The sequence below is a fragment of the Melozone crissalis genome, unplaced genomic scaffold (genome assembly GCF_028551555.1).
Source record: "Melozone crissalis strain CALT ecotype California unplaced genomic scaffold, PUWL_Pcris_2 ptg000034l_1, whole genome shotgun sequence".
Taxonomy (NCBI): Eukaryota; Metazoa; Chordata; class Aves; order Passeriformes; family Passerellidae; genus Melozone; species Melozone crissalis.
The window spans coordinates 25733675-25758866 of NW_026535812.1; the positions used below are offsets into that span (position 1 = coordinate 25733675).

A 25192-nucleotide genomic window follows, 5' to 3' on the forward strand; every position below is an offset into this window, starting at 1 on the left:
CAGTCTTATCAACAGAGTGGGGCTGGTGGAAACACACCTGACACACGCCCTGAGCTCCGGACCCTCGGCACACCTGTATCAGCTCCATGGGAGCCCAGGCTGCAGCAAACACCAACCCAGGGCTGCCAGGAGAGCTCCAGAGCAAGGAGGCAAGATCCATCTCTACATTTCAACATTAATCCCTTCCAACAGAAAAAAATACCGCAACACCTTAAGTGAACTCTAACATTGCACTGTCAACCATCAGAAGCTGGGTTTCCACTTCTGACCAGCAATGAACCTCACACAAGGCGCTGCAGCACCCGCTGCTTCTGGCTCTTGCTCGAAGCAATGTCAGCGGCATCCAGGGGGACAGCTGATGCTGAGCAGCACAAACTGCACTGGGACCAGCCTGTGTCACCCTCCCTGCAGCAGCAGGCACTGCCCAGTGCCAGGAGCCAGAGCTGGGGGGCAGGAGGGGCAGCAGCTCTCACAGCTGTGCCCAGGGGAGCAGCTCTCACAGCTGTGCCCAATGCCGTGCCCAGAGCCAGCAGAACTCCCCAGAAATAACGGCCTTGCACCAGGCTGGACTTCTCCCTGAAATCCCCGTGTCCTTTCCTTCCTCTTTCAGGCAGTGGTGCTGCTGTGAGCAGCAAACAGAGCACGGTGTGGCAGCAGGATGGACTGGAGCACAGGGAAACGGGCACACAAGGATTTCTTGGTGCTCCTGTGACGTGAATTAGGACTGCATACAAAAAATCAATAGAAATTGCTTCAGCACAAAGAAAAATGCCTGAAAGTTAGACTGGAGTTACTGAAAGACTTAAATGGCAGTGGCTATGTGTGCATACCAATTATTTTTGTTTCCCAAGATATTTTCTCCCAATGGCCCCTGAGGGATGTGATAGAGGCACAACAGACACGGGTCCAACAGATGAAGGTGCAGTGCTACCAATTACACAGCTGCATTTCTGTGTTTGTGCCCCAGACCCCTTGATTCCTTTTAAAGTGTCATTTTGAAATTTTTACTTGACGTTTTTTGCCGCGCAGTGAAATAAGCGAATAAGCAAACCTAAAAGGTGATCTTTTCAGCAAAAACCTCTGACTCAGCTGTGGCCTTTGCTGGGGGGCTGCAGAGAGTGGCAGCCACAGCTGTCTCCATGGCAGCTGTGGCACCAGTGACAGGGCACAGGCACATGCCACCCGTGCCATGGCACTGCCAGCGTGGCACCACGCTCTGCAGCGGTGCCAGGGCCCCCTGCTCACCTGCACGGGGGCTCTGGGCCCTGCCCTGCCCGTGGTCGTGCACGGGGCTGCAGCTCAGGGGTGAATCCTGGGTGGGGGCCAAGGAAAGCCTCTGTGCAGGGCCCAGGCTGCTCCACAACCAACAGCAGCATCTTCTGCAAAGGAGCAAAGGAGACATTCCAGAGCTCCTTTCCTCCTGGCTAATTAGAGGCTGCCTTATGAGAAAACATTCATTATCCCAGCTCTGCCAACCACTGTGTTGAGCTCTCTTTTTTCTATCCCCTCCAAAAATCAGCCAGCGATTGCCACCCAGCTCCTCCTGCAGCGAGAGCAGCTGCTCACCTGCTGCCCAGGTGATGCCAGCTCTGTGGGCAGAGCGCTCAGCCACATGCAAAAGCCACTGCCGTCCCCAGGAGCGGTGCAGCTGCACTCTGCCATGACCCTCAGAGGTGACACAGCCACCCTGGGCACAGCTGGGCATGGGCACAGCCAGGCACTGGCACAGCTGGGCATGGGCACAGCCACCCCAGGCACAGCCACCCCCAGGGCCACCCGTGGCACTCCCAGCTGTCCCAGAGGAGCCCTGACCCTCGCTGTCACTCAGTGCCAGTGCGGGGGCTCTGCAGGGCACAGGTGACACTGGGCACGGCAGGGATGGGGACTCACACTGCTCCCTGCCAGCAGCGTGCCCCAGCACAGAGCCGGGGAGGGCTGTTCCCTGGGCATCCCCACCTGGATGCCAGCTCAGGGCCGGGCAGGGGTGCCCTGGCCACTGCCCTTCGTGTCCCTCCCGAGGACAGACGGACAGGCAGGGCCAGGGTCCCAGAGAGCAGCCAAAGGCAGAGGGAAGCCGGCTGCACAGCAGCGTCCCAGGGCAGGATGCTGCTCTGAGACATGTGGGAGCAGAGCTGGGGGAAGCCCGAGGAGGAACCTGAAACACAGAAGGGGTGCTGTGCCAGATGCTGGAGCAGCTTTCCGAGCAGATGCAGGTTCCTATTTCTGGCTAGGACTAAGGAGAGGGGCAGCACGAGCCACAGCTGGGACAGTTACACATGCATGGGGGCACGGGGGGCACGGGGGGCACGGGGGGCACTGCTCTCACCCTCTCCCAGCCGAGGAAGGGACCCTGCTGGGTCTGACACCCCATGCTCAGTACCGGGGGGCTCGGGGCTCCAGCACTGCTCAGAGCACGGGGGACCCCAGGAGCCCCCACCCCACCCTGCAGGGCCAGCACCAGGCGTACAGGCTACAGAACACCAGAAAGAACCATCAGAGAGTGCTACAAAACACCAGAAAGAACCATCAGAGAGTGCTACAAAACACCAGAACCATCAGAGAGTGCTACAAAACACCAGAAAGAACCATCAGAGAGTGCTACAAAACACCAGAACCATCAGAGAGTGCTACAAAACACCAGAAAGAACCATCAGAGAGTGCTACAAAACACCAGAACCATCAGAGAGTGCTACAAAACACCAGAAAGAACCATCAGAGAGTGCTACAAAACACCAGAACCATCAGAGAGTGCTACAAAACACCAGAAAGAACCATCAGAGAGTGCTACAAAACACCAGAAAGAACCATCAGAGAGTGCTACAAAAACACCAGAAAGAACCATCAGAGAGTGCTACAGAACGCCAGAAAGAACCATCAGAGAGTGCTACAGAACGCCAGAACCATCAGAGAGTGCTACAAAACACCAGAAAGAACCATCAGAGAGTGCTACAGAACGCCAGAACCATCAGAGAGTGCTACAAAACACCAGAAAGAACCATCAGAGAGTGCTACAAAACACCAGAACCATCAGAGACTGCACAGCCCAGCAAGGAGGGCAACTCACCGAGGCAAGCAGCTACTCAAACAGGAATTTCAGGTTCTTCCACTGAGCATTACCAGCACATTAACATGCTCCTCCACCAAAAGGGAGCTGGACCATTTGTGAGAGAAGCCTGCAAGGAAGGGAAAGGCGGCAGTGCCATCGCTGTGGGACTGGGCTGGCAGGGAGCAGGAGACAGCGCTCAGACAGCAAAGATCCCTTGTTTGCAGGCAGGGCAAACAGAGCATGGAGGCTTGCTCAGGGACAGGGACAGGGACAGGTGTGGGTGACACAGAGGGCAGGGCACAGGCTCAGGCCTGCCTGCAGCAGCTCCATGCACACAGGCTCTTGCCCTGCACCAGGGCTTTCCCCCTGCATCTTTACAAACAGCTCTGTGATGTGGTTCTGCTGGGCAAAGGAAAGCAGAGCTTTGCAGCAGCCTAGGGCAGGTTTAAGATCTGCCCCACATGGCTATTGCTGCCCCAACCCTGTCATTTTCCCATCCTTACGGTGATTACTGCAGCAGGAGGCAAGGAGGCAGACACCAACAAGTTCTGGGCCCAAATAAAAAACATTGCTTGAGACTCTGCAGCCCCCTGACCTAGAACAGCTGGTCTAGGCCACAAAGAGAGTTTTCTAACTCTAAACAGTTTTAAACAAGATGAAAAAAGATTAGATTTGAGGATGTACAATTTCTTTAAACAGGAAGGTAATTTAAAGCCTTAGTCACCAGAAGAACTCTGCAGTCATTCCCTATCCACCCGACACTGAAGGCTGCCATCCAGCCTATTATTTAATTTCTTCTCTGAGGTTACATCAGTCATGCACATAAACCAGTCTGTCCGCATCAGCAGCAAGAGATTATCTCATCAACCACGGACAAAGTACAGAAGCTACAAGAAGTAAAATGTATTCTGCTTTACAAAGCTGCTGGATAAAGCAGCAGCTTCTGGTGCATCTTCACAGCCTTCCAAGCAGGATATATTTGTATAGCAGACTGAGACAGCTGCTTAGGATAAAATTGGTGAGGAAAGTGTCCAGAGAACTGGACAAGGAGAGGAAAGGCAGCCCTGCTGAGCACAAAAATACTGTATTCAGACAAGTACAAAATCCACAACTAGAGTACACAGACAGCGAGCATCTGCAAAATACCCTAAAATACTCTTCAAAGAGAGCACAGTGTTCATCTCCTGTTGCAATAAAACACATGAAAAAGAGTGAATTCTCCATATAACAAATGTGTTCCTACCCCTGCAATCTGCAATGTAGCAGGATTGTTGGAAAGAATGAAGCTCCAGAGAACAGATACCCCAGCTCTACACTTGATCACCTACCCCGGTGTGTAAATAATGAAGCCACACTGCTCTCAGTGCTCTGCCCACCACAGCACCCCTCAGCCTGGCAGGCTTTGGTAGGGAAGTCTGGAAACACCTTTGGACTGCTGAGACTGAGCAGGACCATGGCCCTGCATCCCACCTTCTGTCACACACCCAGCTCTGCAGCAGGACATGGCTGTGCATCCCTTCCATCACACAGCAGCTCTGCAGCAGGACATGCTGGGAATCCCTTCCATCACACAGCAGCTCTGTGGTACAGGACATGGCTGTGCATCCCACCTTCCATCACGCAGCTGTGCAGCAGGACATGGCTGTGCATCCCTTCCATCAGACAAACAGCTCTGTGCAGCAGGACACGGCTGCGCATCCCTTCCATCACGCAGCTGTGCAGCAGGAGCATCCCACCAGCACTGCTGCACAGCCCTGCACAGCCCTGTTTGGGGAAGCCTCCAAAGCTCTGAGCTGCAGGAGGTGTTTGGTGTGTGGGGAGGGCAGGCAGGTGCAGGTGCAGCCACCAGAGCAAAGCTGAGCTCAGGAGTGCTGGCAGGGCACGGGGCCCAAAGCCCCTGGCACAGCTCACACTGGGGAACAGTTTGCTGCTTTCTGTTTCCAACCACGTTTGTTGAGATCATTTTGGGACATATCCTGACATCAAAACCATCAGGAACAAGAAGACACAGAGAGGCTTGGCCTGCACACCAGCACCCAGCTCCCAGGATGGGTTCCAGGGGCCTGGATGTCCCTGGGCAATGTGAGGGTGGTCACACCTTCCCTGGGCAGGGACACAGGGCAGGGTCTGCCCTGGGCAGGGCTCAGCAGGGCCACGACAGGAATGGGGACACTGCAGAGGGACAGCAGGGGGACAGCACAGGGACAGCACAGGGACAGCACAGGGACAGCAGCTGTGTGCAGCCCAGGGCACACAGCCCCAGCCCCAGCATTCCCAGCCATGCTGCAGCATCCCCAGGGTTACACGGGGCACACAGCCCCAGCTCCCTCCTGCTCTGCTCCAACCCCAGGTACCACATCCAGCACCTCCTGCCTTCCCTGCACCGAGGGTTTCATGGAGCACCTGCCTGAAGAGCCTGAGAACAGGGAGATTTCCAGGGGCCAGGAATTATGCAGACTTAAAAGAAACCCAGAAAAGCAGGGAAACAAACACCTTATTTACATGAGGAGTTAGATATGCATCTTTTCATAAAATCACATACTCTTTTGATCTCTGCCTGCTGGGCAGAAAAGAGAGCTGCAAATCCTCAAAAACAGCAATGGATGGACTACTACAACTACAGCAATGATGGATTACTGCTGCTCAGACACACAGAAAACAAAACACCTGCAACACCTTTGACAGCCTCGTCACTGTCAGAGCAAACAGCACCAGCCAAGAAGCCAGGCTGATAAAAAGGTTAAAATACCCAAATTGAAGTTTTTTACAGATGCTTTCACGCACCATTACTTGCTTTGGTGCCATCTAGTGCTACACAATACAGTTCCTACATGGGGATGGCACCTAGAACAGTTCTGATCTGCAAAAGGGCTGCAGGAATCCCACCCTCTATTTGTTCCCATGAGAGCAGTTGGGTCTTGTGGAATTGGTGAGATCTGAACCATTTGCCAGTTTTCTTAGCAAAACTTGTAAGCAAAAAATGAATCCCAGAAAACTTACTGCATTTGCATACTGATTGAGGAAAGAACAATTTGGAGCACAGCCTTACAAACTGGTACTGGCAAAATCCCTTTTGACAATATCAAACATTGTGATGCCATATGGCATTAATGAGTTTTTGCAGGTTTCAGTGCTCCTTGTGTGCCAGTTTCTATGAAAAAGGAACAGCAACTTATCATTTCCACCTAAATTTGGGGAATACACCATGAAGTTATATACACATATGTCATAATTTCTGATAAAACTTTTTGCTTCAAGAAGTGAATGATGATTAAAAAAAAAAAATCTACTCACTGAAATGAGCAAGAAGAGGGCCCTGACAGCAGAGCCACTGTGCAGTGTCAGCCACCTCACCTCCCTCTCTGGGAACCCCAGAGGCAGCTCCTTTCACAGGGCTCCTCTCATGCAGGGGACATGGAGACGAGGTCCAGGGTGGGCTCTTCTACTTTCCTTTGGTTTCAATCTGGATTTTCTTTCCCCAGAACATCATCCTGACACAGGCCCTGCTGCATCCCAGACCCACGGCTGCCAGTGGGACTGCTGAAGAGCATTTCAGCCGGAAACCTACAGCAACACAAAGGATGGGGTACAATTTGTCCTATGGAAAACTGCCAGGTAAAATAACAATGGAAATACAAGAGATTGATAAGTGTTTATTTTATTACTCTCAGCTCCTACCAGTATTTGAAAGAAATCAGTCGTTGCAGCACGGCTGTGTGAGCACTGCCCAGCCTGCCCCACAGCCAGCCTGCTCTGCCTCACCAGACAAGGTCAGAGCACAAACAGCATGAAACAAAACATACCGACATTTATGGCACAGTTTATAAGCTTTTCACAAACATTTACATATGAAATCTTAAAATCCCCCAGAGACTGTGACTTTTAAGTACATTTAAGCAAACCAAGTTTAAATTCACGTTTTGATAGGCCTGAGGAGTCTCTCCAGAGCCCTGTCCCATGACAAACATCTCAGCTCACAAGTCACACTCTGTCAAGAAAGCCAAGAGCCGACAACCCACAGCTCTGAGTTATGGCTCAGCCGGCAGCCTCAGACTGCCCGAGAGGGCAGCTCCAAACTGGCCACGTCTGTAAAGCAGCAGAAAGATTTACCATTGTTCCCTTGCTTGGCCCTGTCTATAAAGCAGCAGAAAGCTTTACGTGTTTTTTCCTTTTTTTGGCCCATCTGTAAAGCATCATGAAGCCTTACCTGTTGTTTCCCTTGCTTGGCCCCATCTGTAAAACAGCAGAAAGCTTTACCTGTTCTTTCCCTCCCTTGTCCCCACCTGTAAAACACCATAAAGCTTTACCATTGTTTCCCTCACTTGGCCCTGTCTATGAAGCAGCAGAAAGCTTTACCTGTTGTCTCCCTTGCTTGGTCCCATCTGCAAAGCAGCAGAAAGCTTTACCATTGTTTCCTTTGCTTGGCCCACCTGTAAAGCACCGTGAAGCTTTACCTGTTGTTTCCCTCATTTGTCCCCACCTTTAAAACACCATAAATCTTTACCATGGTTTCCCTCACTCGGCCCCACCTGTAAAGCACCACAAACCTTTACCTGTTGTTTCCTTGCCTGGCCCCACCTGTAAAGCACCATAAAACTTTACCTGTTGATTCCCTCACTTGGCCCACCCATAAAGCACCATGAAGATTTACCATTGCCTCCCTTGCCTGGCCCACCCGTAAAGCACCATAAATCTTTACCTGTTGTTTCCCCCACTCGTCCCCACCCATAAAGCTTTACCATTGTCTCCCTCCCTTGTCCCCACCCGTAAAGCACCCTAAATCCTCTCCGTGGTGTCCCTGTCCCGCAGAGAGCCGCCCCAGCCCCGAGAACAGCAGCTGGCCCAACGGCAGCTCGGTGGCGCGGGACGAGTTCACCACCATCGTGCTGCCCGTGCTCTACCTCCTCATCTTCCTGGCCAGCCTCCTGCTCAACGGCCTGGCCGTCTGGATCTTCTTCCACATCAGGAACAAGACCAGCTTCATCTTTTACCTCAAGAACATCGTGGTGGCGGACCTGCTCATGACGCTGACGTTCCCGTTCAAGATCATCCAGGACTCGCGGCTGGGGCCGTGGCACTTCAACTCCTTCCTGTGCCGCTACAGCACGGTGCTGTTCTACGCCAACATGTACACCACCATCGTCTTCCTGGGCCTCATCAGCATCGACCGCTACCTGAAGGTGGTGAAGCCCTTCGGGGACTCTCGCATGTACAGCATCACCTTCACCAAGGTGCTGTCAGCCTGCGTCTGGGTGGTGATGGCGTTCCTGGCGCTGCCCAACCTCATCCTCACCAACGGCTACCCCACCAGGCGCAACGTGGACGACTGCCTGAAGCTGAAGTCTCCCCTGGGAGTCAAGTGGCACTCGGCCGTCATCTACATCAACACCTGCACGTTCGTGGTGGTGCTGGTGGTGCTGATAGGCTGCTACATTGCCATTTCCAGGTACATCTACAAATCCAGCAAACAGTTCATCAGCTCCTCCAGCCGCAAGAGGAAGCACAACCAGAGTATAAGGGTTGTCGTGGCTGTGTTCTTCACCTGCTTTTTGCCCTACCATTTGTGCCGAATACCCTTCACTTTCAGTCATCTGGACAAAATTTTAGATGACTCTGCACATAGAATCTTGTATTACTGTAAGGAAATGACGCTGTTCCTGTCCGCATGCAACGTCTGTCTGGATCCCATCATTTATTTTTTCATGTGCCGATCATTCTCACGAAGGCTGTTCAGGAAATCCAACATGAGAACCAGGAGTGAGAGCATCAGGTCCCTGCAGAGCGTCAGGAGGTCGGAGGTGCGCATCTACCACGAGTACACCGACGTCTGAGGGCACCCCAGAGACAGTGCTGACCTGTGAGGGTGCTTGTATATCATGTAAATAAAACCTCTCTAAGTGTCTGACCACGGAATCTCATTGAGGGATGAGCAGACACGTTCAGCTTTTCTGTGCCAGCTCACCAACATCCACCTCAGATTCCATCCCCGCAGGGATCGGGCTCACTCCGTGGGGCTGGGGGTGTTTGGGGGGGTGGGCAGGCTGGCTGGTTAGGGTTGGTTGGTTAGGGTTGGTTGGTTGGTTGGTTGGTTGGTTGGTTTGAGAGCCATCACTCCGTGGGGCTGGGGGTGTTGAAGTGGGTGAGCAGGCTGGCTGGTTAGGGTTGGTTGGTTTACAAATCACAACTCCATGAGGCTGGGAGGCTTTGGGTGGGTGGGCAGGCTGGCTGGATTACTGTTGGTTGGTTGGCTGGTTAGGGTTGGTTGGTTGGTTAGGGTTGGTTGGTTGGCTGGTTAGGGTTGGTTGGTTGGTTAGGGTTGGTTGGTGGATTAGGGTTGGTTGGTTGGCTGGTTAGGGTTGGTTGGTTGATTAGGGTTGGTTGGTTGGCTGGTTAGGGTTGGTTGGTTGGTTGGTTAGGGTTGGTTGGTTGGCTGGTTAGGGTTGGTTGGTTGGTTAGGGTTGGTTGGTGGATTAGGGTTGGTTGGCTGGCTGGTTAGGGTTGGTTGGTTGGTTAGGGTTGGTTGGTGGATTAGGGTTGGTTGGCTGGCTGGTCAGGGTTGGTTGGTTGATTAGGGTTGGTTGGTTGGCTGGTTAGGGTTGGTTGGTTGGTTAGGGTTGGTTGGCTGGTTAGGGTTGGTTGGTGGATTAGGGTTGGTTGGCTGGCTGGTTAGGGTTGGTTGGTTGGTTTAGAGGCCACCAGGAGGCTGCCTGGGCTCAGAAAGCAGCCCCGGGCCAGGAGGCTGCAGCCAGGATGGGCCCTCTGGCATTGAGCAGACCCACTGGCAGGAACCCTGCTCCCCGGGGTCTGCAGAAGGCAGCAGGGGAAGGGGAGGTAAGGAGGTGGCACAGGCCCCGTGGGGACCCTCGGTGTGCCCAGGGCAGGGCTCTGGTGCCTCTCAGCTCTGTGCCACAGCCCCAGGGCTCCGTGTCCCTCGCCCGGTGCCTGCACTGAACCCTCTGCACCCTGCGATGCCCGCGTGGGTCAGTCTGCCCTGGGCTCGCTGGGATTAAATCAGGTTTGTTTAGAACAAAAACTGCTGGCACAAAGCCTGACCGAGCTGGCAAAGGCAGGCTGGAGCTGGCAGGAGCCCTGAGCAGCCTGTGCTCACAGCCAGCCCGTGCAGTGCTGCTGCACAGGCAGGAGATGGCAACAGCCCATCGGCCTCTGCCCGGCACTCCAACCACTGCCCTTCCAATGCACACACAAAAAACAACACACCAGAAAATCCTCAAAATGCAGCACCCAAATGACAAAATTAAGCTCTGCATGAGAACATCTTTCATAAAGCTTTCCACTGAAAGAGCAGTTTCTTCTATTTTTTTTTAACACTATTGGTTTAGGTTTAGATGTTGGTTTACAAATAATTAAGAAGTTGAAATGTAAGTATGATAATATTTGGATTAATGCAAGTATTATGAAACCACTTACATGATTAGGAGAGAGTATTTCTGGTAAGGAAGTCAGAATACTTTGGCTATTTATCCTACTTTAAATAAAAATATTTTAAATAGCTAAAATACCACAGATAAACCCTGTTTCCCAATCAGCTTTGTAGAAAACTGTCCACACACAGCAGACAAGTTCTGGGACCAAATCTGCCATCTAGCACCCTGAGCAGTCCATGCACATACAAAACCATATTAAGAGAGCCAGTTTGGGGACTGGGCTGCATAGCTTAAATTCTGACAAACACCAGAGGAAACTGAGTGATAGCACCGGGGACTGGAAGATCTGCACACAGAGCTGACGTTCCCAACCAAAGTCTGTCCCCTCAGGGCTTATATGGTTAAAGCCAATCAAGGCGGAGTGCTTCTGGTCTCCCTTTCACAAGCGTAGATCACCGAGGGTTTATGGCTTGTTAAATTGTGCCTGATGGTTGCTGCGTTAAATCCACAATGGCCTTTTCCCAGGTGGGCGGTGGGCTTCCCCCGCAAGCCCAGCAAAGCCCCAGGAGCCCCTTCGGGGGCAATGTCCCCGCTGGTCCCGAGCAGAGGGCGCCAAAGGCGGCTCAGGAGGCAGAGCAGGGGCTGGGGCCGGCCTGGCACGGGGGAGCTGCTGGGGCAGTGCAGGGGGGCTGCAAACACAACCAGAGGGCGCCTGCATCCCCGGTGTGCTGTGAGCCCTCCCGACAGGATGCACACTCACCGCCCTCCTCACTGCCCACGAATTTCCAACTGAAGGATGGATTTTCATGGTGCTTCCTCCTAGGAGAGAAACTGCTGATCCCTCATAAGAGCTTCCCACCAAAATACCTGTCACCCAAAGCAGCCACACTCAGGCGATGGCATGGTGCCCTCCAAAGCTCAGCCTGAATGAATATTCCCCCTGTGCAGGGACACAGGGATGGAGCAATCAGCAGCGTCTGGGAAGGGCCCCAGAAGGGAAATCCGTGTGAAATGTGGGAAGGGAAGGCACAGCCACGCAGCCCCAGCATGCAGGCCAGGCTGGAGCAGCCCCTGCATGCAGCTGAGCCCTGATTGCAGGCAGCGCTGCAGCCTGACCCCTGCATGCAGGCAGCACTGCAGCCTGAGCCCCGCATGCAGCCAGAACTGCAGCCTGACCCCTGCATGCAGGCAGCACTGCAGCCTGAGCCCTGATTGCAGCCTAAGCCCTGATTGCAGGCAGCGCTGCAGCCTGAGCCCCGCATGCAGGCAGCCCTGCACTGCACAGCCGCCCCAGAGCAGCCCGCTCTCCCCTACAGGGTCTATCTGTGACAATCTGGTCCCTGCTTTGTGCACACCCACATGCACGACGGCTCTTTGAAGATGCTCCTTGGGAAGTATTTTCCCAGGGCTAAATATGAATTGTACAACAACATCCCAATCCCCGAGTACCAGATAACTATATTTAATTTTTCCAGATTTGACATGGAAATTTGGTCTCTAAGAGTTCATCGTGAAAGAAAAAGCCCCAAGGAAGTTGTGTGGAAAGTCTCTGACCTGTGACTGCCCTTTCAGAGAGCCTCATCAGAGCAGACATGGATATAAACTCTGGCTCTGCAGCCCCAGAGTCCCATTTTTAAGAGGAAACAGAGTTTTCTGGTGGAACTACAACAGCAGATCTGACCCAAGAATGCAAGGAGCAATTCCTGAACAACTCATTAACATTTGGGATTTTTTACACTCAGAAAGCAAGGAGCAATTCCTGAACAATTGAACAATTCATTAACATTTGGGATTTTTTACACTCAGGAAGATGTGCATTACAGTGTTTGTAACTCAGATGCAATTATATCTTTCATATTCTGATTGAATAGCCAAGGCAGAGCTCTCCATGTCAGGGCATTATTGTGGCAGAAATGTGATTTAACCTGTACTCAGAGCCAGCTCCAGATCACTACTGCTGCAGGACTTTCGTCATCACATTTATTTTGCACTCAGCTTCTGTGGTTTTTCTACTAATGACCTTTCCTGTGACTTTACACCAACGCAGCTTCACAGGAATCCTAAAAAAGGAAACTAAACCCACCAAATTTCTAAAAATCTGTCCTTGCATTGGCACCCACCACTCTCGAGGTAGATGAAGCAGTGGGAAAGCACTGACAAAGAGAGTGGCCGTGGCAGGTTCACCCAGCCTGGTCAGGGCTGGAAGCAAAAACCAGTGAAGAAAATGCAAAACTCAGCATGCCATGGAGGCCAGGGTTGGAAGGATAAAGCAGTGAAGAAAAGGCAAAACTCAACCTGCCAAGGGGCCGGTGGTGCAGGCGCCGGGGCAGATGGAGCCCTGTGGTTGTGTCAACCAGAAATGCTACAAACCAAACCCACCCCTACCTACAGAGCTGTCCTGTCAGAGCACCCACAGACACCGGCAGGTTGGGCTGCAGTCCCACCACAGAGCCTCACACATCAGGGGCAGCTGAGGGATAAAAGGCACCCCGATTCTGCATCTGGCTGGGGCGTGAGAATCCAACACAGCGCTGCAGGGACAGACGGACGGGTTTGCCCTCCTCACCTCCCCACAAGAGACGCCGTTTCACACGATTTCTGTCCTCATCTATGCCCAGTGCTCACCCAGATGTAGGCTTGTGATCAAGACACTTGTGACCAGATATTAACCTTGTGACCAGATATTAACCTTGTGACCAGAAATGGTGGAAGGATGAGAAAAAGGCAGGAGAGAAAAAGGTAAAAAAAAAAAAAAGGAAAGAAAAAAGCGAAAAAGCTAAAGGAGTTATTTGTTTTGTCCTCAGTTTTTGAGGAGAGTTTGTCTTGAACACAAAAGAAAGGAAATCAAAAGATCCCCATTTCCTGGAAAGGCTGCAGATGTAGAATGCATGATTCTGAAGTCAGAAAATAGGTGCTTTAAACACAATTATCTTTTGAGGAAGAGACATGGGAGAAATTGCAAAAATTATGTCGATGGCCTTTGAAGTACAAATGTGCAACTAGAAAAACTGCTGTCTGTGCCTGAAGGACAAGAGGACCATCTGCAGGAAAGCCTGCTTTGACTAAGTAAGGAAAATGACTCGATCAGATCCCACATGAAGGGTTTTCTAGTTCAGTCCAGCCCAGTCCCCTCTCCTGCCACCCCCTAAGGGCAAACACCAGCCTGGAGCAGCAGCGGTGCCACCCAAACGTGGGCACAGCTTGATGAGAGAGCCCCAGACAGATCCTTGTAAGGGCTCAGCAGGCACCCACCCATCACCCAAACAAAACCGAGCAGAAAACATTCGCTGGCAGATTTGACAGGGCAAAAACACAGCAGGAAGTCCTGCAATGCTTTTGTAATTAGCTGGCTTCTGGGGGGATTATCCTAAAAAACTTTTTTTTTTTTGCTCATCCTGCTTTCAGCAGTTCCCAGCACTGGCCACTGATAGCCCGGCATGGATTCGTGCTCAGGAGGGCTGGCAGCACGGGCAGCTCTGCCAGCTGGGCTGGGGAGGGCACAGCAGAGACCCTGGCCAGACACCCCTGCCCATGGCCAAGGCTTGGGGCTGCGTTTGGAACCCCTGCATTCAGCAGGAGCCATCAGCCCAGCCAGGGCTGCAGAGCTGCTCCTGCACTGCTGCTCCAGCCAGGGCTGCACTGCTGCCAGCCCTCCCTGCACTGCTGCTCCAGCCAGGGCCGCACTGCTGCCAGCCCTCCCTGCACTGCTGCTCCAGCCAGGGCAGGAACCAAACCAGCAGAACAGACCTGCTGGGACACGCCAGCAGCGCTCTCCCTCCCCTCTCTGGGGCACAAACCCACCACCAGGATCCTGCACAGGATTCCCTTCTTGGGCCCTCAGCTCAGGCAGAGTGTTCACAGCTTCTCTCAATAGCACAGCCAGCAGCTGGGAATTTTGGTGTTTGGGGAAGAAGCCGACTTGTATGGTTAAAGGTAAAATACATTATCAGTTTGTTCTTCAGCCACCTAAAGTGCATGGCAGAGTGCAGGGCCTTCTCTTGACCATGCTCACTGCCCACTTTATAACCCTTTGGAAACAGCAGCCGTATCTTGAGATCCTTAAACATTGGCTTTGGCTGGCATGTTGGAAAAATGCCCGTGTTTGTACAACAGAGCAGCCCCTGGGTCTGCCCAGCTGCCCAGAGCCATTCCAATGGGGTGAAGCTGTACACAGAGCTCAGGCTCCCCACCCTCTCTTTGAGCCCTTAATCCTCTGCCCTGGACAACTGCTTACTTCTCACTGCAAAAAATTAACTGTGCTGCAACATTTAATCCATCACAGACTGGCATCTTACACTGGAGAACACTGCACATCCTCTTCTTTGGGGCTTCTCTCTCTTAGAGAGCCTGTGGCTTTCAAACCAAAGCCTTATCTGATTCACTCCTCCCATCCCTGCTTCAAGAAATGGCCACAGGGTGCACGGGAATAGAGGAAAAGCTTGGCTGCCTGGTGTCTTCTGGGGAGCCCCTGAGAAGCCTTGTGCCCCATTTGTTCTGCCTGATCCATGGGGAAAGTACAAAATTGTCACTGAAGCCAGCACCCAAACCCAACCCCAAAGCCTTGGATTGAGCACTGCAGCTTTGGGCTGTGAGTCTCAGGATGCAGAGGGGACAAGAGTATGGGCAAGAATGTGCAGACAGGTCTGCCTGTCAGGATACTCCTTATTGCACTGAGAGATGTTCAATGAAATCTGGGGAAGGAAGGGACTGGGGGTTCAGGGCAGCTCCCAGTGGCCCCATGTAAAGGATGTGGGTATGGCAGCAGCATGCAGGGAGAAGGTGCATGTGTTTCCCCGTGCCTTTGGGCCCTTCTTCTACACAGATACACCCTCACAGAAGCAAAGTCTATGAGGAATTGTGTGTTTTCTGTAGGGTTTAGGTGACACACTGTCAAGCAGAGCTCAAGTCCTGCACTAAATGTTTACTTGTTCTAAGGTACACAATGTACATATTTCACAGTTTTTAAATAAACATTTAAACTTCGATTTATCTATCTCCCCAAACCTCAGCTCTCTCTCAGAATATATACTCCTTTCCTACTTCCACAGAGAAGATATTAGCTCTTCTATTACCATACATTTCCACTAATTCTGTGCTTGATTTCAAAGCCTCACAGAAAATTTTTGGGAGGAGCAGGAAGGGAGGAAGCCAAGCAGGTGTTTAAGCTTAAAAGAAAATAATAAAGCACAAAAAAGAAGAGAGGAAACAGCCAAGCACCAAAGATCCATCACGAATCCCCAGACTCCGTGTCCCAGCCCCGGCAGGCCCCACGCGAGCCCGCGGCTCCGGTCCAAGCCCCGCCGAGCTCCGAGCCGCGGCTCCCGGGGCAGGACGCGTCACAGCAAAGGTCGCGGCCAGCCCTGGGAACAGCTCGGGAAAAGCAAACTCCATCCAGCCCGCAGTCCGGCCCTCCGGCTGCTGTGCCAGCTGCGCTTTCTGTCCCCAAAGGCGCTGGGCGCTGCTCTGCGGCCGGGACAGCTGCGGGCCGGGAGCCGGGCACGGCCGAGGGCACGGCCAGAGCTGGGCAAGGGCACGGCCACGGCCAGACAGGGGCACAGCTGGGCAGGATCACGGCCAGAGCTGGGCAAGGGCACGGCCACGGCCAGAGCCGGAGAGGGGCACGGCCGAGGGCACGGCCAGAGCTGGGCAAGGGCACGGCCACGGCCAGACAGGGGCACAAGCCGGGCAGGGGCACGGCCAGAGCTGGGCAAGGGCACGGCCAGAGCCGGAGAGGGGCACGGCCGGGCAGGGGCTCGGCCCGGCTCGCCAGCCCTTCCCCTTTTGCTTCGCAATCCTCGCAGGGCTGCGCTGGGGCAGCGGCGGGGCGCGGGCACGGCGGGCGGGCAGGAGCGGCTGCGGCTCCCGGGAGCGGCTGGACCGGGACCGGCTCCGAGGCTGATCCGTGCCCCTGCCTGAGCGGCTCCCTGCCTGATCCCTCTCTGGAGCGGCTCCCGGCCGATCCCCCGGACCGATCCGTCCCCGGAGCGGCTCCCTGATCGATCCAGCCCCGGAGCGGCTCCCCCACTGATCCATTCCTGGAGCGGCTCCTCGACCGATCCATCCCCGGAGCGGCTCCTCGACCGATCCATCCCCCGACCGATCCATCCCGGAGCGGCTCCCGCCGATCCCCGCTCAGCCCGGCCGGAGCTGTCGGAGCTCTCGGAGCTGTCGGAGCTCTCGGAGCGGCGCACACCGCAGGCTCCGCGCAGCCGCCCCGCTCCGCTGCCCAGGTGAGACGCTGCCTCCGGCCCCCGCTCCCGTCCCCTGCGAACGCGCTCCAACACCCTCGCGTGTTTCTGAGTAACTGCCACCGCAATTTTACTGCTTAAATTGGCAAATAAGGCGAGCGTCCGCGCGTTCTGCAAGCCACTGACAACTAATAACACAAACGAGCAGTTCTAACTAACTAACTAACTAACTAACTAACTAACTAACTAACTAACTAACTAACGAAACCGGTACAGAAACTACTGTTTCAGCCATGGAGCAGGCTCCAGCTGTGCCAGCAGACAGAGAACCTGCAGGCAAGGGTTTTTCTTGTCTGCCTTAAAAAGATATTTTTCTTAAGCAACTAGTTTTGTTTTCATTTGTGGCTGAGAAAATGTAACCATATGAAACTCATAGCTTAAAACATCAGAAAATTGAATTTAAAATATTTGAATGACAAATACTACCACTAAAATATAATATTAAAGGGAAAAACTTTCTTGAGCCACGTTTTACTGCTATTAAAAACCCAGTTTCAGGACAATGCAGCTAATAATCGTTAAAATGTTTTATTGACCCAGGGCTCTGGTTTTACCTGGGATAAAGTTAATTTTCTCCCAGTAGCTGGTACAGAAATGTGTTTGGGTTTGGGATGAAAGCGATGGTTCTCTGATGAACCCTGATGGTTCAGCTGCTGATGAGCAGGGCTTGCACCAGGTCAGGTGCAGCTTCTCATGCCCTGCCAGTGCAGAAGGGCATGCCAGGAAAGCTGACCCACTTGTTTTTCTTGGGATTTATCTCTCTCCTTTTTATATTCCTTCATTACAATCTATTATTATTATTATTGTTATTATTATTGTTATTACCTTCTTAAGCTACTCTTACCTGACCTAACATTTCCTCTCACATCCACCACTCCCTAATTCCAGTATGAAAACTGATGAGATAGGAAGGCTCTTAGTGGAGGAATTTTGAGACTTAATTTAAAAAACTGAGTATTTGAATTAGTTCTGAAAATTATGCTGTGTGCAAAGAGCTCAAGGCATTGTCCAAGTTTCCATCTGAGTATCAGGGTTTGCACGAATACATCAGTCTACAATCTTTTAAGGTTAAAAGCGTGCTCAGAATAATGCATACTCTTGTCTAAAAGTCAGACATAAAAAGAGAATGAAAAATTCAGCTGATGAGGAAGAAAAAGCTGTTAAATTTCAGATACCAGAGAGCACAGAGGCTGCTGGACAGGAAGAAGAAATGAAACAGTCCCTGGCAGTTTTGCCAGACAGAAGTACAGTTCTGCCCTTGAGGTGTCCTGACACTGCACCCAGAGGGGCCATGCTGTAATGGAAATGCAGAACCTTATCTCCTGCTCCTGTGCACCTGCTGGCTCTGTCCCTGTGTCCTTGAGAGCTCCAGCAGCTCTGCAGGTGCCAGGGGAACACCACGGATCCTCTCCCCGCTGCCTGGCCCGCGGCAGATCCTCCCTTACTGTAATGGGAATGCCACCCATTCCTTCTGCCCTCCTAGCTCATCCCACTTTCCCCATGGCAGATCCTCCCTCACTGCCTCCTGCAACAGGAATGCCACCTGTTTACTCTGCCATCCTAATTCCAGCATTCGTCCCGTTTTCCTCCACTACATTCTACACCAAACAAGAACAGCCACCACCCAACACGCCATTTCCAGAGGCTAAAATATCCCATTATTTTGCATTCTTTTATTCTCCTAAGTATTAAAGCCCAGACATTGCCCTATGACAAATGTCATAATAAGAACAGCAAATAACAAAATTTCAGTCTCTTGGCAAACTCACAACAAGTGCAGCGCCCCAGCCACAGGCACGGTGAGCAGTGCCCTGCAGGGCAGAGCAGCCATTCCAGCTCCTGAGCCTCAGCCCTGCTGCCCCACAGGGACACCCACAGCTGCCTTACACTGCATTGCACAGCACGGACAGCACTGCCAGTTCCACAGCACCAACATTCCGACCACATCAGAGAGAAAATCTTAAAATAAGTTTCTTCTTTTAGCACGCTCAGCACAACTCGCAGTGGCTGTGGTGTGTGTGGTGCCTCTTCCTCCTGCAGCTTCCTCCTAACATCAGAGGTACCATCGAGCCTGATCGCCTCCCCTGATTAACACCATTTTGCAGTTCAAAAAGACTTCTGGCAATAGTGACCGCGCTGTCACCAGTTCCTGACCCAGTAACTGTATTAATATTTATTAAACAGCTGCACTCGTTTCCATAAATAGCTAAAATGTGTACTTGGAACGACACAACTTCTGGTAAGGCCAGGGTAAATAAATTAAAAAACAACTTATAAATATTATTCTTATGTTCAGTAAAGCAGGGTGAACTTTGAAACTTGACAGCCATGTCACAGAAGTCAAGAATTGCCTTAATGCTACCGTGGAAGAGTCACAGGGGACAGCACAAGCCTGACCTCAGAAGGGACAGAGCACTTCTAATGGTTTATGCAGCTTCCCTTTGGTGTGTTGTGCCAAGACAACGTGATTTACACACTGAGAAAGTTCAGAACTTTTTTATATTTTACCCAATCCATCTTGGCCATATGGCGAATCAAGTTTGCTGGTTTTGCACAACTAGCTGACATTATTCACAGAGAATCGATGTACTTTGTGCTGGCCCAAACATTCAAACAAGGACAACTGCTTGAGTACGAAAGGCTGTGTGCCGCCTGTCCCAAATGGCACTGACACACTCTGTGTGCCACCTGTCCCAAATGGCACTGACATACTCTGTGTGCCACCTATTCCAAATGGCACTGACACACTCTGTGTGCCCCCCTCCCAAATGCTGGCACTGACACACTCTGTGTGCCACCTATTCCAAATGGCACTGACACACTCTGTGTGCCCCCCTCCCAAATGGCACTGACACACTCTGTGTGCCACCTATTCCAAATGGCACTGACACACTCTGTGTGCCCCCCTCCCAAATGGCACTGACACACTCTGTGTGCCACCTGTCCCAAATGGCACTGACACGCTCGGTGTGCCACCTGTCCCAAATGGCACTGACACACTCTGTGTGCCACCTATTCCAAATGGCACTGACACACTCTGTGTGCCCCCCTCCCAAATGCTGGCACTGACACACTCTGTGTGCCCCCCTCCCAAATGCTGGCACTGACACACTCGGTGTGCCACCTATTCCAAATGGCACTGACACACTCTGTGTGCCACCTGTCCCAAATGGCACTGACACACTCGGTGTGCCCCCCTCCCAAATGGCACTGACACACTCTGTGTGCCCCCCTCCCAAATGCTGGCACTGACACAGACCCTGTGGCACTGACACAGCCCCTGTGTGCCGTGGGAGCCCCCCAGCAGCACAGGTGTGCTCTGCCAGGACACAGGGCTGTGTCTGTGTCCCCCACAGGTGTCCCAGCAAGAGCACAGCCCCGTGCCTGGGGATGGGCAGCGCTCCAGACCCTCAGCAAAGTGCCACAGAAGGCAGCTGAGGGGAGCTGAGGACGTGCCAATGACAGGGAAGGATGGACAGAGCCTGGCCTGGCCCGTGGCCCCCTCTCAGTGACACACAGCTGATCAATCCGCTGGTTTCAGATGTAAAACTCGTCTAGGGTGTCCTCTGTGCTGCACAGACACGGTGGGTGTCACAAAGGTTTGGTGTCCACATCTGCAGTCACACAGTTCTGAAATAATCCTTTGTTGTATGATGTCTCAGCACAAAACACACTTCATGAACTTCTAAACAATTTAATACCTACCCCCAAATCCAAGCACAGAAAGACCCACCTGGGGTTTCTTGGCTGTAGAAAAACCCTACAGAGAAGGAGCAAGTTCTTAATGCACCATGTGCAGAGAGAGGGTCCTGCAGAGACAGCCTGGAGGGAGAAAGGGAGCAGGGACACAGCAGGAGAGAACAGCTTCTAAATACAGTGTGTTAGTATTTAAATTAAAATGCCATTTGCTATTAGTGCCTTTCCAGAAGATGCTTCTGATTTCAGCAGTATCACCCCAAGCTCTGCCCTCATAACCTCCCAGCTCTAACACACCTGTACCTGTGGTAGTTTAATACCTACTCTCCAAACCATCTTTTTTTTAGAACCCCAGCCAAACAAAACCAAATGCCTTGATGGCAAAGGAGGAGAGCTGCTGCCCTGTCAGGATAGTGACCAGGACGAGGTTCAGAGCAGGTTTTGGGTGTGCTCAGGGTAACACACACACCCCACGCTCCAGAGCACACCTGGGCTGATCAGCCTTCACACCATCTGCAAGAGGTACAGGAAACAAACACACCAAAGGAGACCATTTTACCTATTTGAGAAAAAAATGCCAATTTCTAGCTATTGCAAACTTGCATTCAGGCTCCAACCCAGTCCACAGAGACATCAATTACCGACTCAGAATGGGGATAAAAGGAAATTTGTTATTTTCTACAAGACAAGGTGTTTTTTTTCCCAGCTCCAAGGCACATATTTTCCAGTTGCCCAGGGCTTCACTTGCCAAATACAGCAGCATTATATTTATATCTATATTTGTTCTGCCCTCCCCACAGAGGATAATCCACCCCCACAAACATTCTGGCAAAGAAAAGCAGACAGCAGATGTGATTTCTTCTTGGAGATTCTTTAAAATGTAAATCTGACTGACTTGAGAAGCCAGCTCAAACTCCCACATCACAAACTAACACAGACACACTGCTGGGCTGCTGGAATTTTGAAGTGAGCTCTGCCAGCTGCACATGCAAGTTCCTTGGAAGGGAGCACTGGGATATATTGCTATAGCTGGGTATCTCCAGCCTTGACTAACAGGAGCTTTTACAGAACACTTTGACCAGGAATATTCACATCCCTCATGTTTCATGGCAAATCAACGTTAAAAATCCACATTTAACATTTAAAAAACACATCTCATTAACCCTGAGTCACCAGATTGCCATGGATCAGTCCCAGCTCCAGCACAGGGGCTCACGCCTGCAGGAAAGGGGCAGCCCTGGGCTGGAAGGTAAGGGGTTAAAGTCAAACAGAGAGGGAAATGCATCCTCTGCTCAAAGCAACACCAGGGAGCATCACCAGCAGGTGAGACGGCCCTGCTCAGAGAGCTCTCTCCGTTCCCTGCTGGCAATGCTGAGCTGTGGAACGTGGCTGTTTGTGAGGGGCTCACTGGGCCTGCATGGAATTGAGGGCAGAACACCCAGAGCAGTCAGCAGAAAGCCCAGCACCACCCTGCCCTGCTCAGACTCTCTTTTTCTGCTTCCAGGAATGAGGATACTGCAAGATGCTCAACTCCAGCAGCAGCCCCTCGGGCAGCAACTGCAGCCACAGCACGGCGGTCACCACCACGGTCATCCCGCTGCTCTACTGCCTCATCTTCCTTGCCGGGCTCTCGCTCAACGCCCTGGCAGCCTGGCTCTTCCTCTACGTGCCCAGCACTAAGAGCTTCATCGTCTATCTCAAGAACATCGCCGTGGCCGACCTCCTGATGAGCCTGACGTTCCCGTTCAAAATCCTGGCTGACTCGGGGCTCGGCCCTGCCCAGCTCAGCCTGTTCGTGTGCAGGTACTCGGCCGTCGTGTTCTACATGAACATGTACATCGGCATCTCCTTCTTCGGCCTCATAGGCTTCGACAGGTACTACAAAATCGTCAAGCCTCTGTTCACCTCCTTCGTCCACACAGTTAACTACAGCAAGGTGGTCTCTGCGATCATATGGCTGTTACTAATGATTATGTCATTTCCCAACATGATTTTAACTAATGAAATCGCTAAGGACAGTTACTCCACAAAATGTATAGGTCTTAAAAGCGAGCTTGGCAGACAGTGGCACAAGGCAACAACTTACATTTGCACAGGGATTTTCTGGATTGTTTTTTTCCTGCTAATCATATTTTACACTTCTATATCCAAAAAAATATACAGCTCTTACAAAAAATTCCAGAGGAACTCAGACACGGCCAAGAGAAAAACCAGCCGGAACATATTCACCATCATGTTTGTGTTTGTCATTTGCTTTGTGCCCTACCACCTCTGCAGGACCCCATACACCTTGAGCCAGACCAGCTCCCAGTTCACCTGCCAGTCCCAAAAATCGCTGTTCTACGCCAAGGAGTTCACTCTGGTGCTGTCTGCAGCAAACGTCTGCCTTGACCCCATTATTTATTTTTTCCTCTGCCTCCCCTTTAGAGAAAAGCTGTATCAAAAACTGCACCTCAAGCCGAAAGCTTCAAGTGAGGTTGAAATTTCTAAATCCAGAAGATCAAATACGCTTGGGGAAAGCATAAACATAGTGTAGGTTTGCATCTCCACAATAACGCACATTTCAGGAAATTATTCATGAACAGAGAAGAAACAAGAGCACAGGACAACCAGCAACAAGCAGGAGAGGGGCTCAGCAAAACACCAGGTGCTACTTCCCTGCCTAAACCCAGTACTGCATGTGCCAATATATTCACTGTGTGCTGTGCCAGCTGATGCCCTGATGGCATTGGGGTGTGACACGACCCAGGATCTCAGGAACACAGAGGGCAGCACCTGGAACAGCACACCCTGGAGCTCCAGGCCCTGGGTCTCTGACAGGACCATCCAACAGACCCAAAGCCACAGCAATCTGCTTCTCTGGACTTGCATGAACAGGAACATCCCCACACCAAACTGCAGCCGCTCCCTCAGTGCTGGTGCAGCAAGAGGGAGGAGCACCACGGAGCCATCTGGGAACATTCAAGTACAGCTGTGTAAAAACTCTGGTGCATTTAAATCCAGAAAGAAAGGTTTGCTGGTTTTCTGTGATTTTTACACAGCAACAAAGCATTTCTGTCTGTACCAGAACAACAGCTGAAAGCCACCAACCTGCTCTATACAAATATAATCTTTGTTATAGCTTTATTTTTCAGAGCAGCTTTTTTTTAATTGATTTTATTATTGTACAGGAAAAACATACCAGGGCCTAAAGTATCCACTAAAGCTTTCTGAGAGTGGCTCTGGAGCTGACTGTCTTCATTTTACTTAATAAAGAAGCTATAGGAACATAAATATCTTTCTGCCACTGCTTTTTGTTTCAGTCCAAACAGATCCAAGGGTGAACATTTTTTACAAATTCGGTGCTTTCCCAGCACGTCAGGCTGGGGTCAGACAGCCCAAGCCAGCTGTTCACACGCTCAGGGAGCTGCTCACATTCCAAGATCTGCTCTCTTCCCGCAACACTTCTGCAGGAAGGGCAGACCATTACACTGTAAAGGTTCACTGAACCATCACTTTGTCTTTTTAGGCCTGGAAAAGTTCCCTGCTCTGTAAACTGACTCTGCAGAAAAGGGCAGACTGACTGACAGAGACACACATCCAGAAACAACTGCCACTGCTGCAGTTTGGGCTGAAAAAACCCCTACGAGTACAGGAAATCAGCTTTGCATGAGCAGAACACTACACAACGAGTCCATGTTGGCTTGCAGCTGGACATGGGATCATTCCAGATTATTAAGCTTTGCAAACATTTTGACAAATATGGTCTGAACTTTCAGTTCATGACTAAACCTAGAACCAGACATTCTTCATCTGTTCCTCCACACAGCTCTGGTGCAGGGTTTGTAAATTCATGTGGATTCTCAATTACAACCAAGGGCCAGCAGCTGGAGTTTCAGTATTGCTGTCAGTACCTCACCCCCTGCACGGGTCAAAGCTTTTCTCGCGGTTTCCCAAACCAACCAAACAAAAAATAAAGATTTCCCTGACTTCCCCAATGTGCCATGTTATTGTGATAGTCCTTGGAAAATATCCAAATATTTAGAATGTTCATTGCAATCAGCAGAACCCCTCGGTGTCTTCAGATCTGCCAGCTAAGGTGAAACAAACACCATGAGATCCCCAGAACCTTGAGGAACAGCTCCATTGCAAAGTCCTGATTTCAGGCGGATTTCAAACGTGAGATACACGTGGGGAAGGGGGAAAGCAGAGCTCCAGACTGATGAAAACAGAAGCAAAGGAGCCGATGCCACACAGATACAGCCCCCACACCTCTCCCCCAGAACAGGAAAGCGAGGGCTCCGGGCTGCTCCGTGAGCTCTCATTGCTTTCTGTCACTGCTCTTCTGGGTAATCCCCACGTGATTCAGCTGCTTGAATCTGGGTTTAACTGCGTCAATCAGCCCCTCTGGAAACCACAGCCCCGTCTGGGCCCGGCAGAGCAGCCTGGGCAGCAGGTCACAGACCAGCCTGAGAGAGCAGAGCAGCCTGGGCAGCAGGTCACACAGCAGCCTGAGAGAGCAGAGCAGCCTGGGCAGCAGGTCACAGACCAGCCTGAGAGAGCAGAGCAGCCTGGGCAGCAGGTCACACACCAGCCTGAGAGAGCAGAGCAGCCTGGGCAGCAGGTCACAGACCAGCCCTGCAGAGCAGCCTGGGCAGAAGGACACACAGCAGCCTGGGCAGCAGGTCACAGACCAGCCTGAGAGAGCAGAGCAGCCTGGGCAGCAGGTCACAGACCAGCCCTGCAGAGCAGCCTGGGCAGAAGGACACACAGCAGCCTGAGAGAGCAGAGCAGCCTGGGCAGAAGGACACACACCAGCCTGGGCAGCAGGTCACAGA

General features: G+C 51.9%; 2 protein-coding genes across 2 annotated transcripts; both read left to right on the plus strand.

Annotated features, from left to right (window-relative positions):
* Window positions 1–6627: 6627 nt before the first annotated feature.
* Window positions 6628–8877, plus strand: GPR87 (G protein-coupled receptor 87). Its single transcript, XM_054282999.1, has 2 exons — window positions 6628–6661; window positions 7856–8877. Exons 1-2 carry the CDS (start codon window positions 6628–6630, stop codon window positions 8875–8877), a joined length of 1056 nt encoding a protein of 351 aa, XP_054138974.1.
* A 7744-nt stretch (window positions 8878–16621) lies between these two features.
* On the plus strand, window positions 16622–23581 carry P2RY14 (purinergic receptor P2Y14). The gene is made up of 2 exons (XM_054282891.1): window positions 16622–16661; window positions 21880–23581. The coding sequence occupies exon 2, from the start codon at window positions 21898–21900 to the stop codon at window positions 22909–22911; it is 1014 nt and encodes a 337-aa protein (XP_054138866.1). The 5' UTR covers window positions 16622–16661; window positions 21880–21897; the 3' UTR covers window positions 22912–23581.
* The last annotated feature ends 1611 nt before the right edge of the window (window positions 23582–25192 follow it).